The following is an 18,513-nucleotide window of genomic DNA, read 5'->3' on the forward strand; positions in this document are numbered from 1 at the left end:
GGGGCCGCACACATGTGTAGAGAAGAGAACGAAACGAACGGCGTGCATCGAGGCGAAACCCTTCGCGCATTTCCACAGACACGCACCGAAGTGCCTACACCCCAACTGCGTAATACCACTAACACGCGCTGCCATTCCATCAGATCGTCTGCTCCACCTTCTCGTTTGTTTCACAGCAGGTTTTGTTTTTTCCTCTTCTGTCTGCCGAAATCATGGAGCAGGCGCTGATTGAGGCGGCCATTCTCAAGGCGCTGTCGAGTGCCGAGCGAGTGCTCTCGACGGATGTGGCAGAGTCGATTAGGGTCGACCACCAGGACATCGTGGGCGCCGGCAAGTCCCTGGAGGCGGACAACTACATCCGATCGGAAATGGAGCAAAGAATGGTGCTGAAGCTCTCCAACGAGGCTCAGCAGATCATGGAGAGCGGCAGCCCTGAGTACCTGGCCTGGTGTCTGCTACAGGACGGAAGGATGAGCCAGGAGGATGTAGCAAGCAAACTCGGCAAGGAGGCGACGGGGGTGGCGCTGGCCAACGGCATCAAGTCGAAGATGTTCAAGACGACAAAGGAGGACGGAAAGGTGTTCCTGGAGCGCGTGCCGGGCAGCGACAACGTCGTTGATGCCGTTCGTGAGTCGCTGAAGCAGGCTGCTGCCGCGGCGGGCGCGGTTGACACCAAGACGCTGGAAACGCTCAAGAAACGCAAACTCGCTGCCATGGAGGCGAAAAAGGTGTTTGCGTACACGAAGGGTGCCGCCTACGCTCCAGAGCGCTCCGCTAAGGCCGTGGGTGACCTGACACGCGAGATGCTCGTCGATGGCTCGTGGAAGAACCGGCAGTTCAAGGAGTACAATTTTTCTGCACAGGGTGCCGAGGTGGGTGGCGGTGCACTGCATCCGCTGTTGAAGGTGCGACAGGAGTTCCGTGAGATCCTCATGGAGCTTGGATTCCAGGAGATGGACACGCAGCATTGGGCGGAGGTGTCGTTCTGGAACTTCGACTCACTCATCATTCCTCAGCAGCATCCGGCGCGGGATCTGCAGGACACCTTCTTCCTGTCGAAGCCGGAGACTTCGAAGGTTAACGATTTGGAGTACGTGGCGCGCGTCAAGGCGCAGCATGAGGAGAGCTTCCGTACGCCGTGGAAGCTTGAGGAGGCAAGCCGTAATGTGCTGCGCACCCACACCACCGGCTCCTCGGCCTTCGTGCTGAAAAATCTCGCCAAATTTGCGAGCCGTGGCCCGGATGGCAAGCTGCACTTCAGCCCCGGGCGCTACTATAGCATTGACCGCGTCTTCCGCAATGAGGAGATGGACCGCACTCACCTGTGCGAGTTCCACCAGGTCGAGGGCTTCGTCATTGATCGCGACATTTCGCTTGCCAAGATGATGCACACCTTTGACTCCTTCTTCCGTCGCATTGGCGTGTCGCAGCTGCGCTTCAAGCCCGCCTTCAACCCGTACACGGAGCCCTCGATGGAGATCTTCGGCTTCCACACTGGCCTGAACAAGTGGATCGAGGTGGGCAACAGCGGTCTCTTCCGGCCAGAGCTGCTGCGTCCGATGGGCTTCGAGGACGGCGTGACGGTGATGGCTTGGGGCCTCTCGCTGGAGCGGCCGACGATGATTAAGTACGGTATCAACAATATTCACGAGCTCTTTGGCCATCGCGTTGACATCCGCTTCATCAAGCGCGCCGCGATTGCCCGCTACTAGACGTGAGCGAGGATGTTGGGCCCACGAAAGAAATGTGCGGCCTTCCCGGTGCCAGAGGCGCATGAACTCTTCGCTGAGGGGTGGGTGCTGGTTGCCCCTTCGGCTGTCTTTTCGAGGAATCTCCGCTCTCCCTGTCTCTCCTGCGCACTGCATTTTTTTGCCGCTCTGCGTTCTCTCTTCTTCCCCTTCGGGACTTGTCGGAGTTGTTGAGCAAACGTGCCGTCGTGGGTTGCAGCAACGAGGCACCGATTTCCACGTATGCGCACGCGCACGTAAGCGCGTCTTCTGAGCCCGCGTAGTACAACCCCACCCCCTCCTGCTGCCCTCTCTTCCACCCTGGAAGGAGACGCTCGTGTGCGTGTGCGTGCACGTGCGTGTAAACGCCGTGGTGCACGCGCAGTTTCTCCACTGGTTGAATCAATACTTTTGGTTGTTTGGTTTGGCGTTCTCTTGTTTGCCGTCTGCCCTTTTTTTCGTGTGTGTGTGTGTGTGTGTGTGCATACAGGCGATTGCTTGCAATGTGGTGAAGGTACAAGAAGGGGGAAGTCATGCGGAACCCCCACCTCTCCAAACAGGAGAGACAACAGACGAGGCCGCGCCTATGAATGACGTGCGTGGCTATCGTCTGCGCCCCTCCCCCTCGCTTCTCTTGGTTGCTTTCGTTGACAGGGCATGCGTCCTCTCGAAGCCCTCTCGTCGTGCGGGAGCGTGGGATGGAGCGCATCCGGGACGCAACACAGAGGGGACTGCGGGGAGTGGGAAACTGTGATCCCTGTGGAGGGGAGCGCAAGTACAAAGGGTTGGTACCGATCGCTACTTTTCTCTCGCGGCTTTCTTGCCATCCATGCCGCTGCGGTAGTGGTGCGGTGGTGCCCAGGGTGATGCTCACGTACCCGCCCTCTCTTACTCCCCCCCCCTTCACACACGTCATGGCGATAATGGTTGCGTCTGTGTGGATACGTGACAGCTCCGCTTTCTCTCGTGTGATTCTTTGTCGTGGCGTATGTGTGTTGTGTTTCTCTTTCGCGGGTGCGTGACAACGTGCACCCGCTCCCCCTTGGGGAGATGACGCTTCTACATTTGCTAAGGTTGGTTCGTGTACGTAATGGATCAGAGCATGCCTCCCTGTGCTCCGTGAACACCGAAATCAAGAGAAAACGAACAGGTCTCCCCACCACCGACAAAAAAAGTAGCGGGGCTACGATGACGGGATTGACGAAGGGCGCTCAGCTCATGTATTCCGTATAGTGTGGCGAGGCAGTCACTAGGAAAGTAAGGGGTGGACTGTGTGTGTTTGGGGAAGGGGGCTACGGGAAGAGGAATGGAGTGTGGAAGCGTGGGAGGAAAGCTAGAAAGATCACGTGCACTGTGCTTTCAGTTGAGCACAGGTACATACCAAGTGGCATGAACGGCGTGCGCCGTGCCGCTCAGCTCTTCTTTGCTGTCAGCACGTCTTCTTTCCCCTTCCCACACTCGTCGCTATCCCTCCTCAGCGGCGTAGCGATGCGTTCTCGCCGCATAAGTGCCTCTCGCCTCACATGTGCCGCGCCAACTCGCGGAGCAGAGTGTCCACATTTGCGTGTGCCACCTTTTTCTGCCTTCCTCTCGCCCTACATCTCTCTGCTCTTGTTGCACTGTTTCCCAACTACCCCCTTTTCTCTCCCCTCTCTCACACATCCGTGCCTCCCCGCGCTTTACGTGTGTGTGTCTCATTCCCTCGTGGGAACATCGGTGGCCAACCACCCCTCCCGCTTCGTCCACCATATCACAATAATCAAACATACGTGCACTGTGCCTCCTCATCCCCTGCTGGCACTATCCTTCTTCCGCCCACGTGCCTGTGTTCGTGTGCGTCTCTTTTTTTTTATTCGCTTACCGCTGCTGCGGCTTCACTAATCTCCGGGCAGGAAGTGAGGAACAACCGTCGTGCGTCTCAACAAAAATGGTCAAGCCGCACTTGCGCCACTACCAGGTGGTCGGCCGCGAGTCGCCCTCGGAGAAGAACCCTGAGCCGACTGTGTACAAGTTTGAGGTGTTCGCCCCAAACTTCGTCGTCGCCAAGAGCCGTTTCTGGCGCATGATGAGGGTCAAGAACAAGGTCAAGGCCACTCACGGTGACGTGCTCTCCTGCAAGGTCGTGAAGGATGCGAAGCTGGTGGCGCGCAACTACCTGGTCGACATCGCGTACTACAGCCAGCGCTGCGGCTACACGCGCATGGTCAAGGAGTTCCGCGACGTCTCCAAGACTGGCGCCGTGAGCCAGGCGTACCACGATCTGGCCTCCCGCCACCGTGCCCGCTACCACAACATCGAGGTGCTGAACGTGAAGAGCATCCCGGACCACGAGGTGAAGCACCTGAGCATTGCCCAATACCACGCCCCGAACCTGTCCTTCCCGCTCCTGCAGCGCCGCACCAAGGCGACCCGCAAGGACCGTGCCATCTTCGTCAAGAAGAACACGAAGCGCGCGGTGGTGGCGTAAGGGAACGGGTGCGGTCTCGTGTGCTTTGCCCCCACACGGACATGAGCGCATCCACAGAGCGTCTGCGCGGACAGGGGGGGTGCGCACGCTGACCTGGGCGCTTGCGCGTGTGCGTGCAGACTTCTTTCGCGGTGCTGTGCTCTCTGTCGTGCGCGGGCGTCTCTGGCGCCCACTTCTCTCGTCTTATTTCTTTGGTTTTCCTTTTTTTTTCGGATCGGTTTCGTGTTTCCTCTACGTCAAACAACAAAAAACAAGCACTTGCTCCAAGCGAAGAGAGAGCAGCGAAGGAGCCTCTACCCACAAACGGAGAACCTTCAGTAGCCAGCACTTACTTGTTTGATGGACGATACTATTTCCCCTCTCCCCCTCAGTGGCCCATCTGGGTCGTACCGCCTCCAATCCCACCCCGCTTGAAGCGTCGTGAACACAACCCGCATACGCATCGAGGATGGGTCGCTTCCACGCTGTGAGACATCGGGGAAGGAGGGTGAGGGGCCGAAAGGGGTATGTCGTGCGGCGGTCTTTCGTTAGCAGACTGCCGGGTGCGTGCTGTACAATGGGCATAACAGGAAGCTCGTCGCTGCTGTGAAGTACGGCTTCTTGTTCCCCGTTTGGGGGGCTCTCCCAAGGGGAGGTCGAAATGTGACCAGCAACGTGAGGGACAGACAGACACCCAGACGCAGGTACGCGCGCAGATACACACCCCTTTCGCCTCTCGTGTGACGCACCTTCCCCTCCTTCATTTTCCCTATCGCCTCACCCCCGCCTCTACTGAGGCGCCTTTTCAGCATCGCGTGGTTTTCTTTCATTACATCGGATTCGTCAGAGGTATGTAGACAGACGGACACACACATACCCACCCACCCACACACATACCCACCCACCGACCCACCCACACACATACACAGACACATACACACACACACACACACACACACACACACACAGACACAGACATACATGTTTATGCGTATATGCGTGCCTGCTACACGCAAACCACTACCACCCCCTAAACAAAAAGGAAGAGGTATTGGCTAATGAACACATACACACTTGTGTGCTCTTCACATTTCTGTATTTCGATCTCTCTGAGCCTGTCGCCCAAGACACCCTGGTTCGCTCCACACACCCCGCGTTAGCTGTGAAGGTGGCTCCTCTCGTCTCTTTCATCTATCCCCCTTCTTCTTCACACAGTGTTCCGTGGAACCGTGGAAGTGCCGCCCCTTCGACGCGCCCTGCTGCTCTGCGTTAGCGGTCGCTGTCCTATCCGCCTGGCGCATTCGTGCAGCGCAAGGGGCAGCAGCACACGACCGCGGACGCCTCCTGTGTCTTCACTATTCGGAGCACATACACAGTCCGGCGTGGTGCCCGCAATTTCGTTGCATGTTTCCAGCGAGACGGCACTGATCCCTTCCACTTCTGCCGCCACCATGCCCACCGTTTCTTCGTCAACTCCGTCGCCTGCCTCCACGCCCACGGTGGGGGTGCCACCAGGCAAAGTGTGGCTGAACGCCGATGAGCCGAATGACGAGTACTCGCTGTTCTGCACCGAGGCGATCCCGCCGAAGGTGCCAGGCACAGTTCGCATTTGGGTGGACGGCTGCTTCGATATGCTCCACTTTGGGCACGCGAATGCACTGCGGCGGGCACGTCGACTTGGCGACGAGCTCTTCGTTGGGTGCCACAGTGATGAGGAGGTAATGCGCTTCAAGGGGCCGCCGATCATGCACGCCGAGGAGCGCTATGAGGCGCTGCGGGCGTGCAAATGGGTCGACCACGTGGTCGAGAACTATCCCTACTGTACACGGCTCAAGGATATCGAGCGGTTCGAGATCGACTACGTCGTGCACGGTGACGACATCTCCGTGGACTTGAATGGTCGCAACTCGTACCAGGAGATCATCGATGCCGGCAAGTTCAAGGTGGTGAAGCGCACCAAGGGCATCTCCACGACAGACCTGGTGGGGCGCATGCTCCTATGCACTAAGAACCACATGCTCAAGTCAGTGGACGAGGTGCAGCTGGAGAACTCCCTGCTCGAGCACAGCCCCACCATGCCCTGCCTGACTACGTCCCGCAAGATTGTGCAGTTCAGCAACAACTCAAGCCCCAAGCCAGGCGACCGTATCGTCTACGTGGACGGCAGTTTCGATCTCTTTCACATTGGCCACATCCGCGTTTTGCAGAAGGCGCGCGAGTTGGGCGACTACGTCATTGCCGGCGTGTATGAGGATCAGGTGGTGAATGAGCACAAAGGCAAGAACTACCCAATCATGAGCTTCAACGAGCGTGTGCTCGGGGTCCTGTCGTGCCGTTACGTTGACGAAGTGGTGATGGGCGTGCCATTTGACGTCAGCAAGGATGTGATTGACGGCCTCCACATTAATGTGGTTGTAGGCGACAAGTTCTCGGACCTGGTGGTAGAGGAGGGAGGAAGTACGAGGTACGAGGTGCCCAAGGCGATGGGCATCTACCACGAAGTGGACTCGGGCTGCATCCTCTCCACGGACTCTCTCATCGACCGTGTGGTCGAAAACCGCCTCGACTTTCTGAAGCGTCAGGCGGAAAAGCGGATCAAGGACACGAAGAGCCAGGAGATCAAGCCGGACGAGTACCGCAAATTACGGGAGGCAAGCTAGCGTAGTGGGCTGGCGGGGAGACACAGAGGAGCTGCATGTGTGTGTGTGTGTGTGTGTTTGTGGGAGGGAGAGGCCGCCAAAGGTGCCAATGGCGGGAGCGGAGGAGGGAGGAGGAGGAGCGGGAGGGAAGGTGGCGTGAGGGAAAGTGAACGTTGTTGTCGCACTTTCTTGCCACCTAGGGGAACCACTCTACTCTTTCGAGTGGTTCGGTGTGTGTGCATGTGTAGGTTGCGGCTGACCTTCCATCTCGGTACTCTTCTCCTCTCTCGGCGCTTCAGTTTGCCGAATCGCACGCAGTGCTGCCTTTGCTGTGGTGTTGCCGTGAGCTCGCCCGTATTTTCACCGTTGGCGTTCATTTGCCTCGGCGGTGCCTTGCCTTCCTACCTCTCTGTAGGTGCCTCCTTAGCTGTTCCTGGCCTCGAATTTTCGTTTTGCGTACCGTATGTTGTTGGCCGCGGCAGCGCAGATAGCTGCCGGTTCCGCACAGCATCGAAACAGCAGATGTTCTCTGACAGAGACACTCCTGCTTTTTTTTGCTTACATTGTCGTACCATTTCTCGATACAATGCGAGATAACCAGACCATCACCCTCAAATTTTGCTTATTCCCGTTCAGGGCACATCTTCTGAGTAAAGCACGCCCCTCCCCCCTCCCCTCAGAAAAAAAACGATTCAAGGGGCAGCGGCGCATCCCACATATCCGCACTAGAAGGGGACTGTCGGCTCCGTTAGTGCGATGTGTGACTGGAGGCTTTCGCTCGCCTTCGTGGCGTTTTTTCTCTGCACGGCGGCACGTGTGTGGTTTGGCAAAACACTGTAACGTGCTTTCCACAGAGTTTCTTCACAGCCTGTAGAGTGAGGGGAGGAGCATACTCGTGCCGCGTTTCCCTCTTCTGCAGCTGCACCGCTTCCAGCGTCGTGTGTGTGCCGGTCAATACCTGCCCACGTCGGCTCCTGCCACTGACTCTCTTTATTTGAAATATGCCCCCCCCCTCCACTCTCCACCGCTTCCTCTGCCCTTCTCCCCCCCCCCTACCCCTACCCCTTGTTTTTTCCTTTGTGTACGATCTCTTTGCACCTCTCGTGACGGTGTTGTACTGCATTGGACTGCTAGGCTGGCACGCGTTCCTTTTTTTTTCGGTACGCCTGGACATATTCATCCGGCAAACAACGCCTGAGAGAACAGAAACACGCCAAAAGAACTGATCGACACACACACACACACACACACACACACACATTGGCGGACAGACCACCGCGTCTGTGTGTTCCACGTTATCCTCCTCCTCTCGCTCTTGACACCATCCCAGGAGCCACCTCAATGTGGACCGACACATCGCCGCTAGATCTCTGAAACGTTCCCCAATAACGCCGTCTCTCGAGCTTCCTCTCCCCTCTTAACACAAAAATAGCAGCGAAGCTCTCTGTAGCGAAGCCCCTCCGCCCCTTCCCCTACCCTTCGCTGCTTTTACTCTCCGCCTCTTCTCCTCCTGCCATCGCACGCGCTCTTTTGTCTTGCGCGCTCGCTTCTCGCGTACTTCAGCCCGTCGACGTACGCCTCTAGCGTCAGCGTGTCAGCTCTTACTTCGCCCACGTTCGCGATGTTTGATGGGGTGGCACTTCCGTTTGGGGACGCCCTCCTGGATGGGGCCTCTTCAGCATCCGAGGAAGTTCGATGGATGGCCTTTGCTCGCAACCTGGTTCTGCAAGAGCTCCAGAGTACCCCTTCCACGGCGCAGGCGTGGGCTGATGCGACTGCCCGCTCGCGAGAGGCGCAGCGTGAGCATTACCGGACGTACCGCGACTTTGTCAGCCATATGCAAGAGCGGCTCCCGTGCGACATAGGTGTCGGAAGTCCGTCACCGATTTCAGGTGCTGTTCGACCCGTTGCCGGACGCTACCGCTGCGGTCTGCTCGACCGAGTTGAGGTTGCCGCACCGCCTGCTACACTGTGGCGTGCGACGGCGCTGGGTGCGCCAACTAGGTCTGTGCCGCGCCTTCGCAGTCACGAAGGGCCGATAGGGGGTGATGGAGAGGAGGAGGAGCCGCTCTTGATGTCGTCGTCTACGAGTGTCACGGACGGCATGACGCAGATGGTGGTCTCCCAGGCCTCCCTCGATGGCGTCTTTTTCGAGGCCCTTCTGGGCCAGGACCTCAACCTAGCGCTGTGGCGGAGCTGCGGCGCACCACAGGAGGCGCTGCAATGTGCTCTGGAAGAGATGCAGCGGCTCGATCGGGCCGCGTGTGAGGAGGACGCCGTTCTACGCTACCTCAATACCACCCGCTTCGCCGAGCAGCGTACGTACAAGCGGCGCCGCGCTGAGCTGCAGTCGCAGCTGCACAAAACGCGCGAAAAGGTCTTCGCTCTGGAGAAGTTGGTGGACGTCGGAGCTGCCGGGTCGTCTCCGCGTAAAGTTGGTGCTGGCGAGCGCTTGCGTGCGTGCTTGCTCGAGTAGTGTTTCCGTCTTCGCGGGTCGCACCTCCTCAATGTCGGAGGTGACGGTCTGTGTCGCTCGCGGTGCAACCCCGCGGCGCTAAAACTGAAAAGAAAACCTCCCCGTCTTCCCGTCACCGCCTATCATCGCGCCACGAATGACGACGCATACAGGGAATTCAAGGACGGGCAAGCCAAAAGGAAAGTACTTCATGGACGAACATGTGCAAGTTATGCGGCGCGTTCGAGGTGGTGTGGTTTCGCTGAGGCCCCCCTCCCCCCGTTGTGTTGGGGGACCGCGTCCGCTGCCTCGGTGTCGTTTCTGCTGCGCCAAGAGCTGTTGCAGCAGGGAATGACGCGTCAGGCGCGTTGTTCTTCATCCCCCTCAGTGCCCCCCCCCCTCCGCTCATGCCGTCCCTTTTCCATCCGTCCTCGTGTCGGCTCTGGCTTCCCCTTGCGTGCTCCGTCCCCGTACACCCCTCAAGCTTACAGTAGAGGAGAAAATACGCATCTTTCATCCACCGGCAGGTCTCACACATACACCCCATCCCCAGAGCGCACGTTTCTTTACGACGCGTCCTGTACCGGCTCTACACAGGCGGTGGCCATGTCCGGTGTTTCGACCAGTCCGCCGTTGCCGTCCCCTGAAGACCACGTCTTCATCAACGCACAAGGCGAGCGCTTTCACTGCACCACATTCGCGCCGTCATCGTCGTGTCTGCCACCCGACTCGGCCCAGGACACGCGGACCCCGCTTCTTTTGTGCGTGCATGGCGCTGGTATGAGCGGTGACTGCTTTTTGCAGATGGCGCGAGGGCTTCAGCGACACGCCGACACGCGCGGCGACGTGATGGCGTACACTTCTTCATCACCGCGTGCGAGTGATGTGCCCCCGATGCCGCCTTCCACATATGCGGCGACAGCGGCAAATGCGGAGGCGCAGGGCGATGACGTGGACATGCACGTCATGACATACGACCAGCGCTGCCACGGCCGGTCCACCTTTGTCGGCGGCGAAGATCATCTCTCGATCGAGGTGTTGGTGCGCGACTTTTTGGACGTGCTCCAGTATGCCAAGACCGAACTGTACTCAAACAGCAACGTCTACGTCCTCGGTCATTCGCTTGGCGGTGCCGTCGTGGCGCGTGCGCTGAGCGGGAACAAGTCAGCCCTCGAGCGTGTTTCGGGCGTGCTTCTTGTAGACGTGGTCGAAGGAACGGCGCAGCTGTCGTTGCAGCACATGAAATCGTTTCTCAAGAATCGCCCCAACACGTTCCCCGAGGTGAAGGACGCCGAAGTCTGGTTCCTGCGGATGGGTGGCATGCAGAACCCGCAAGGCGCCGCAGTTTCCGTGCCGCCGCTTTTGCAGAAAAATGACGAAACGGGTCTGTGGCAGTGGCGGACGGACATCCGCAAGATGGAGAGCGTCTGGGACGGGTGGTTCGCCGGCCTGGATGAGGCGTTCATTTCGCTGCCGTGCGCCAAGATGCTGTGCACTGCGAACGCAGAACGGCTCGACAAGACACTTACAGTCGCGCAGATGCAGGGAAAGTTTCAGCTCGAGGTGATTGGCAACGGGTGCGGCCACTACGTCATGGACGACGCGACACCGACAGTCGTCGCCAAGGTGCGGCGCTTCGTGAAGCGCAACGAAGAGTTGGCGCAGAAGTTGCAGCTCATGAACAAGAACCTGTCTGGCCAGAAGATCAACACGACGGTTCCGCCAACGCGCACGTAGGCAGCAACAACCGCTGTTGCGCCACACCTACGCGCTTACCCACGAGAGCGCAAAACTCACCGCGCGGAGGCCAGAGATGGAAAGGGACAGGGCACGGCAGCAGCAACAGCGCCGAATACATCGTGCAACGGCTTTTGCGTGCGTGCGGCGTTTGTGTTGGGGTTCTCCCGATTAGCCGCACACGCGGTGCATATTAGACTTGACGCACATCCTCTCCTTCAGCGGAAATGATGATTGCTTTGCCTGCGTGTATGTTTTGATTGGAGACCGTGCCGGACCCTCCCTGCTCTTCACACGGACCTGCACGGGCAGAAAGGAGGCCTGCAGCCCCATGCATACATCCCGCGTCTTGCGTGATGCGCGTAGTCCTCCTTCTCCTCTCTCCTCATAACATGACGTTAATGGAAGATGCCACACTGATCGCGTGCGCGTGTCCGTGCGAACTTGAGCTGGCCTCTGGCTGCCCTTCTGCAGGGCGTGAGGACGATCGGGCAAAGGCGGCGGGTGTCACGTTCGGCTTTCCCTCGTTTTCCTCGGTCATCGTCTTCTTCGCTCCCTCGCACGGCTGACGGAGCACGCGGCATTCACATTCCGTGTTCCTCACTCTGAATCAGCAACCCGTTCTCACTCTTCGTATCTCTCCTTCTGCCCACGTTTCTCTTTCGTGTGTGTGTGTGCGCTCTCCATGGCACACGCCCTCTCCTCGGGATGCACACACTTACGTGTGCTGGCGCCGTGTGCTTCGAATGCGCACGCTCGACATGGCTCACTCCTCCCTTCTCCCCCCTTTCTTTCTCGCTGCCCGTACTCGTCCATTCAGAAGAGTTCAGCCGCGTATTTCTATCGGTCCCACCACGCACAGTCAAAAAATACATGCCGGCGTACTTGACTTACGTCATCACAACTCTCCACTCCCTCCCTCTCTCGCCATCACCAGCACACACCACCCACTCGTTTTCACGCACGCACACCTTCTCGGGCTCCACCCGTACACATAAACGAGGCGGAGTCGACTCTCCTGCGCGCCCACGCTTGGAGGTGATAAGCGCTCTCTGATAAGAAAAAAAACGCAGTGCCCCCCACCCCTGGGGAGTGCGCAGAGACTACAGGACCCAAGGGGACGATACCGAGGCACTCCCCCCCCCCCCACACACACTCTTCCCCTTCTCTCTTTCGCGTCTGCTCGCACTTGCCGTGTGTGTGCGTTTTCTTGTTCCCGATTCGAGGGTTTTCAGTTTTGTTTCGGGAAATCGAGGAAAGAAGTACGCGCAGGCGCGGGCGTGTCCCTCGGGAGTCTACTCAGCAGCCAGAAAACTCTCTCTCCTCGCACTCTTCCATTCTCTCATCTTTTCTTCCGGGAAGCAGGGTGATCTGCGTGCCTGCTAGGCGTTGTATAGACTTCTCGTGTTCCCAGGGCGTGCCTCCGCTTAGTGAGACCGCTGTGGGCCTCTGCTGTGTTTTCTTGTTGTGCCCTTGTTGTGCACTTTTTCATTTCTATTGGCACTGAAACGCCTCCATCTCTCTGTCTGTTTTTTCTGTCTCGTGTGTGTGTGTGTGCGCTCGCACTTTTTGCGTTGCCCTCTTCGCGAATCGCCAATCACTTCACGTGTGAAGGGTAAGATCGAGGCCGAGGAAGGAGGCCCACACGTGGGACAGGATAGGAAGGAAACACCCGTCACGCGTTTGGCTGCTGCACCTTTTGTTTTTCGGCGGCGACTGTCGACTCGTGGTAGCTTCGTTGCTTGCGATTGCGTTTCGGCGTGTTCTTTCGACGGCTGAGTGCGGCAGCTGCTGCTGCTGCTACTTTTCGTCTTTTTGTTATGTTATTTTTTGTTGTTCTTGTTGTTGTATACATCACTGGATGGCAGCAAGGTCACGCGGCTCTCTTGAACGCTTTCTACCGGGCACCCTAGCCTCCTTCTTGCTCCTGCTCTGGCCGTTTTCCCGCTCTTGCATCAACTCCTTTTCCCCCGCCCTGCTGTGCTGGTGTTACGCGACGCATTGCGCGGTATTTATTCGTGTCTTGTTTGTTTATCGTTCGCTGCTTCGTTTTTTCAAGGGCACAGGAAGCGAAGCATACGTACACAGCAACCTTCTCGTGTACTGCCCTCGTTTTTGTTGTTGCATTGGCCAATATTGCAGCCATGCCGTGGCATCAGGAACAATGCAGCGGCTTGTGGCGGTCGGAGGACATGATCCGCGTCAACATTATCCTTCAGCGAGAGGTTCTGCATGACACCATGTATGAGGTTGGTATGCTGGGCTGCGTGCAGTTCCTCGACATGAACGAGGGGGTCACTGCGTTTGCCAGGCCGTTCACGGAGGAGCTGCGCCGCTGCGAGGAGCTGCAGCGCAAGCTTCACTTCATCGAGGAGTCGATGTGCAAGGATGCGGACTTGCTTGAGAGGTACCCCGAGGACGTGCACATGAGCGCCACCGTGGAGGAGATGCGGTCATCGTTGCTGCGGGGACAAATGCACATGATCGACGACCGCATCGAGTCGACCGTGAACGAGCTGACTGCAATGCTCACGTCGCTCGAGGGGTTCCAGCATGAGATGAACCAGAACCAGGAGATGGCACTGCTCTACTACAAGTACAGGCTCTTGGTGGAGACACCGTGCGATATGGCTGCAAGCAACAGCAGCTACGCCCACCACGGCGCTGCCGTCAGCTCAGAGGCGTTCTCCCGGCTAGCCAGCCTCTTCGGCTTCATTGACTCAAAACTCAGCGAGGAGCTCTACCGCCTCTGCTACCGCATCACCCGCGGCAACGCCATCGTCGAGATCAGTAACGAGCCGGCCATGTTCGTCGACGTCCAGACCGGCGAGCGAAACGTGGCCAAGACGTCATTTATGGTGCTGTGCGCCTCGCCGACGATGATCACCCGCTTGAAGAAGCTCATGATTGGGCTCGGCGCCGATGTTTACACCCTGGACGAGGTACAGAGTCGCGGTATCGAGCTCACCACCTCGACCACCGCCCACCACGTCGAGGACACCATCGAGGGGGTTGAGCGGCGCAAGCGCGATGTGCTGACGCTGTGGTACGAAGAGCACCGGCTGTACAAGACCTACCTAAAAGTCGAGAAGGTGGTGCTGACGGCGATGAACACGTGTGCCATGTCCGGCTCCACCTGCACGGCCTCCGCGTGGGTACCATTGCGCCACGAGCAGTCCCTTCGCCGTGCGCTGCAAGACGCCGTCGCCTCGGCAAACGGCAGCGTCGAGTCCATAGTGACGCTCCACGCCGAGCAGAAGCACCCGCCGACGTTTTTTGAGACGAACCGCTTTACCGAGTCGTTCCAGGGAATCGTCGACAGCTACGGCATGGCGCGTTACAAGGAAGTCAACCCGGGTGTGTTCACCATCATCACGTTCCCGTACCTGTTCGGCATCATGTACGGCGACATTGGCCACGGCTTTCTGCTGCTCTTCATCGCCCTCTTTTTCATCAGCAAAGAAAAAGCCTGGCGGACGGCGCAGCTCAACGAAATAGTCGCCATGGCGTTCGGTGGCCGCTACTTACTGCTGCTCATGTCCCTCTTTGCCATATACATGGGCGTCCTGTACAACGACTTCTTCGGCTTTTCTCTGAACCTCTTCTCCAGCGGCTACACGTGGGCCCCGATCTCGGAGCAGAAGGGCACCACCTACCCGACGACGCCGAACGGGCTGCCAAGTGTGAAGCCGCCGCGCGTTTATGCGATGGGTCTGGATGCGGCATGGGCCGAGACAGACAACAAGCTAGAGTTCTACAACTCTGTGAAGATGAAGCACGCTGTCATTGTCGGCGTGGCGCAGATGTTCGCTGGCCTCTTTCTCTCTCTCAACAATAGCATCTACGAGAAGAACTGGTACAAGATCGCCTTTTTGTTTGTGCCCGAGTTCGTTTTCTTACTTTGCACCTTTGGATACATGTCGATTCTCATCATGGTGAAGTGGTGCCGCACGTGGGAGAACACGAACAAGGCGCCAAGCATCCTGGAGATCATGACGAATTTTTTTCTGCAGCCTGGCTCGGTGCCGAACCCGCTCTTCGGTGGACAGGCCGGGCTGCAGGTGTTTCTGCTTCTCGCGGCTTTTGCGATGGTTCCCTTCATGCTGCTGGGAATGCCATACATTGAGATGCGGGACTACAAGCGGTGGCAGCGGCGCCGGCAAGTTTGGGGCAGCCGCCGCCGCCACGGCAGAGCGCTGCGGACCAGCGTGGTCACAATCGAAAATTCCGACTACACAGACGCTTTCTTGAATGAGCCGTCGGCGTCCCTGCAGCACCGGCAGACCAGCGACAGCGGTGACGAGAGCGCGCACCGGAATTTGATGAGCGACGACGACGAAACGGCGAACATTTTCGGTGACGACAACATGCATCCCTTTGGCGTGCCTGCAGCGAGCAGTGAAGAAGGTTCCACAGCCACGGTGATCGAGCGCGAAAACGAAAAATTCGAGCACTTTGATGTCTCGGAGTTGATCATCCACTATGTGATTCACACCATCGAGTATGTGCTGAGCAGTGTGTCGAATACTGCCTCGTACCTGCGGCTGTGGGCGCTGTCGCTCGCCCACTCGCAGCTGTCCGAGGTCTTCTTCAGCTTCACGGTGGCCAAAACGCTCGACATCGACAACAGCTCTGGCTTTGTGATTGCCATTGGGGTGTTGCTATGGATTGGCACGACACTCGGTGTGCTGGTGGGCATGGAGGCGCTGTCGGCGTTTTTGCATGCGCTGCGTCTGCACTGGGTGGAGTTCCAGAACAAGTTCTACGCTGGCGACGGACGGGCGTTCGATCCGCTGGACCTGACAAACCTTAACACGGCAAACTAGCGTGGAGAGCGGAGACATGGAAGGCGGCGTTGTCATGTTAGCATGCGCTGGGATGAGTACAATGCTGGTGGAACCAGGTCCGTCCATGAAATTGTTTTTCCCCTCTTTTGCGCGTGTGTGGAAGTATAAGGGAACAGGAGCGGAAACCAAGGGGCACAAGAGCCTGTGAGAGGTGCCATCGCTGCCACTGACATGACCCACGTCTTTCCCTTAGCGGCTTTCCGCCACCGCCTCTTCTTCCCCGCTCCTCGCTTCCGCGTTTCGCCCCACCGCCTCCTGTCGTCTTGCTGTTCTTTTTTCCTTTTCGCACCTCATCGGCGATGAGCGCGGCAGACAGCTCTGCTCCCGAATCGCCTACACAACGTCCGCGGAATGTGCAAGTGTGTCTCCCTCTCGGCCTGCCCTTGGCGTCTTCCTCTTGTTTTCGGCGATGCGTTTGCTTCAGTGCTTCCTTTCTCCTGTGTCGCCGCACCTTGCTCCCTGGATGCCGACGTTAAGGCACATCTCACACATTCACACACACAGGACATACGCGTCAGCGAAAATGCGAAACGAGAAGGGTCAGGTCGTGTTTCCGCGCCCTCTCTCTTTTTCCCCGCAGCCCTCCCCTGCTGTGGCAGTCTGCGTCGTCTTGTACGCGAAATGAACGAGCGGATTGTTGGCTGTTAGGCGACGGGTTGTGTCGGAGAGCACGCCAGGCGCATTGACCACAAGAGACGCTCCGCCTCCCTCCCCCCACCAGAGCACCCCTGTACCGCGTCCATGACAGCTGCCAACTGCCCTGGTGCGCGCACGCATCATCGTCACACTTCTTCTACTCTCCTCCCCGTCCTCTACGTTCTATTTCCTCTGCTTGCCTCTCTGTGTGCGTCTTTCGCACCGTCTCCACCTCTTCCCGGCTGCCCGATGCCTCGTAAAGAGTCCACGCGTCCTCCCAGCTGAGTGAATCATATAAGAAAACACAAGGATCAACCACACAGAAAGCGTTAATCACGCACACACCTCCTCTTTTTGGGCTTCCCTCCTTTCGCCTGTCGTCATTGTCGCTGTCCTTTCCACGCCCCTATCAGACCCCATTGGCATCGCCAACGTCCTGAGACTCTTCTGCTTCTTTCTCGCTTTTGTTTCGCCCCGCATCTTTGGTCGTTGATTCCATTTCTCTGCGCCCCTCTTAGTACACCTCTTTTCACGCCCCTCTAGCACAGTGTCGATCGAAGTCTCCCTCCCGTGTTCGTAATTCTCTTGCTTTCGCTATACACACAGCGGCTGTGGTTCTCTTTCATCGCTGCTGTTTGGTGTTCCGCATTTCGCTTTCACGCCTTTTTTTTGCGCGCGTGTGTGTGTGTGGTTTGCTTTCTGGTTGCTTTGCCTGCAGTTTTTTTCTTTTTTTATATTTCAGTGTGCGTGTGTGTGTGTGTGTGTGTGTGTGTATGTGCTCCTTCACATAAACCCCTCCTTTCTTCTGCATATGTGCCTTGTTGTCGCGTGTGTGTGTTGCTCTCTGTACCCGTAGCGCTCGACGCTTTCTTTTTTTCTGTTTCGCCCTCCCTTTTTTTTTTGTTTCGCGGTTTTCTGCTTCACGAGCTCCAGCTCCATACGGCGTTTGTGCATCGTGCTTCTCATCTCCTCCGTTGCTTTCCGTGTTTTCCATTCGTCTCTTCTTCCTTCCCCGCCTTTTAGACACCATCGTCAGTGAAGAACTGCACAGCTCGTACGCGAGGTCGAAACCAGAACAGCAAGATCCAAGAACAGAGAGAGCGGAAAGGCAAGCTTGTATTGCGTGCACGGCAACTCGCCTCAGAGCATCCGTTCTCTGCTCACTTCTTTTCACGTTCTACTTCTCCGTTTTTGTTCTTCCACTTTACTCGCTTTGTTTGTCTTGTGTTGTTCTCTCGACAGTCCCCCATCCTCTGGTGTGCCACTTCTTTCCGTCACAACTGCCAATTCGTTGCCAATCACCAACCTCGCCGTAGGCGCAGTAACGAAACAAAACACACGTACACACACACACACACCGAAGCCTTTATGCCAGCCATGAAAGAGCTGCGTAGCAAGAGTTCTAATGCCCTTGCGGATGTTGAAGACCGGCCATTCTTCGTGGCCACCTTCCAGCGCACCGCCAGCCGCTGCGGTACTTCAGATAAAGATGATGATATGCCGTCGAACTTGATCACTTCGCGTTCCAATGTGCCGGGTATGACACCACAGGAGCTCCTGGCAGCACACCGCATGTCCCTTGCCGAGATATCCAAGCGGGCAGATCCCGATCTGCACAGCCTCACCCTCAGTCGCCATCAGGTGGAGCAGGGGGAAATTTGTTACGCCTCGCTAGGGGACATCTCAGACGAAGCGTACCAAGACGCGTTGGAGAGCTTCCGATTTCGTCCTGTCGACGACTGAGAGCGCTAATCGTCTTCTCTTTTTCTGCTTCGTTGCTGCTGCTCACTAATGTTGCTTGATGCATCTTTGTGTGAGACGACTGTGCTGCTCCGGGGATCTAGAGTGCATCGCAGCGTCTGCAGTCGAGAGGAGGGAAGGAGGGCGTTCAAAAACGAGGGCGAGTCGAGAGAAGTAGACATACACATCCTCCACACTCGTTTCCGTCGTTCTTCGGGTACCTTTTCCGTCCTCCTGCTTTTTCTTTGTTTTCCTCCCGCTTCTATTGTTCAGATGGGCATCCAGT

The 18,513-nt window shown here is 57.5% G+C and overlaps 6 protein-coding genes across 6 annotated transcripts; all 6 read left to right on the forward strand.

Moving 5' to 3' along the window:
• Nucleotides 1-212: 212 nt before the first annotated feature.
• LMJF_32_0870 (putative phenylalanyl-tRNA synthetase alpha chain) lies at nt 213-1,712 on the forward strand (the record flags this gene model as incomplete). The annotated part of the gene is made up of 1 exon (XM_001685351.1): nt 213-1,712. One exon carries the CDS (start codon nt 213-215, stop codon nt 1,710-1,712), a length of 1,500 nt encoding a protein of 499 aa, XP_001685403.1.
• Nucleotides 1,713-3,654: 1,942 nt separating this feature from the next.
• On the forward strand, nt 3,655-4,194 carry LMJF_32_0880 (putative 60S ribosomal protein L18a; the record flags this gene model as incomplete). The annotated part of the gene is made up of 1 exon (XM_001685352.1): nt 3,655-4,194. One exon carries the CDS (start codon nt 3,655-3,657, stop codon nt 4,192-4,194), a length of 540 nt encoding a protein of 179 aa, XP_001685404.1.
• A 1,430-nt stretch (nt 4,195-5,624) lies between these two features.
• On the forward strand, nt 5,625-6,833 carry LMJF_32_0890 (putative ethanolamine-phosphate cytidylyltransferase; the record flags this gene model as incomplete). The annotated part of the gene is made up of 1 exon (XM_001685353.1): nt 5,625-6,833. The coding sequence occupies one exon, from the start codon at nt 5,625-5,627 to the stop codon at nt 6,831-6,833; it is 1,209 nt and encodes a 402-aa protein (XP_001685405.1).
• Nucleotides 6,834-8,886: 2,053 nt separating this feature from the next.
• LMJF_32_0900 (conserved hypothetical protein) lies at nt 8,887-9,288 on the forward strand (the record flags this gene model as incomplete). Its single annotated transcript, XM_001685354.1, has 1 exon — nt 8,887-9,288. One exon carries the CDS (start codon nt 8,887-8,889, stop codon nt 9,286-9,288), a length of 402 nt encoding a protein of 133 aa, XP_001685406.1.
• Nucleotides 9,289-10,161: 873 nt separating this feature from the next.
• LMJF_32_0910 (conserved hypothetical protein) lies at nt 10,162-11,004 on the forward strand (the record flags this gene model as incomplete). The annotated part of the gene is made up of 1 exon (XM_001685355.1): nt 10,162-11,004. The coding sequence occupies one exon, from the start codon at nt 10,162-10,164 to the stop codon at nt 11,002-11,004; it is 843 nt and encodes a 280-aa protein (XP_001685407.1).
• A 2,144-nt stretch (nt 11,005-13,148) lies between these two features.
• On the forward strand, nt 13,149-15,830 carry LMJF_32_0920 (putative vacuolar proton-ATPase-like protein; the record flags this gene model as incomplete). The annotated part of the gene is made up of 1 exon (XM_001685356.1): nt 13,149-15,830. The coding sequence occupies one exon, from the start codon at nt 13,149-13,151 to the stop codon at nt 15,828-15,830; it is 2,682 nt and encodes an 893-aa protein (XP_001685408.1).
• Between the last annotated feature and the right edge of the window lie 2,683 nt (nt 15,831-18,513).

This window comes from Leishmania major, chromosome 32 (genome assembly GCF_000002725.2).
Source record: "Leishmania major strain Friedlin complete genome, chromosome 32".
Lineage (NCBI taxonomy): Eukaryota > Euglenozoa > Kinetoplastea > Trypanosomatida > Trypanosomatidae > Leishmania > Leishmania major.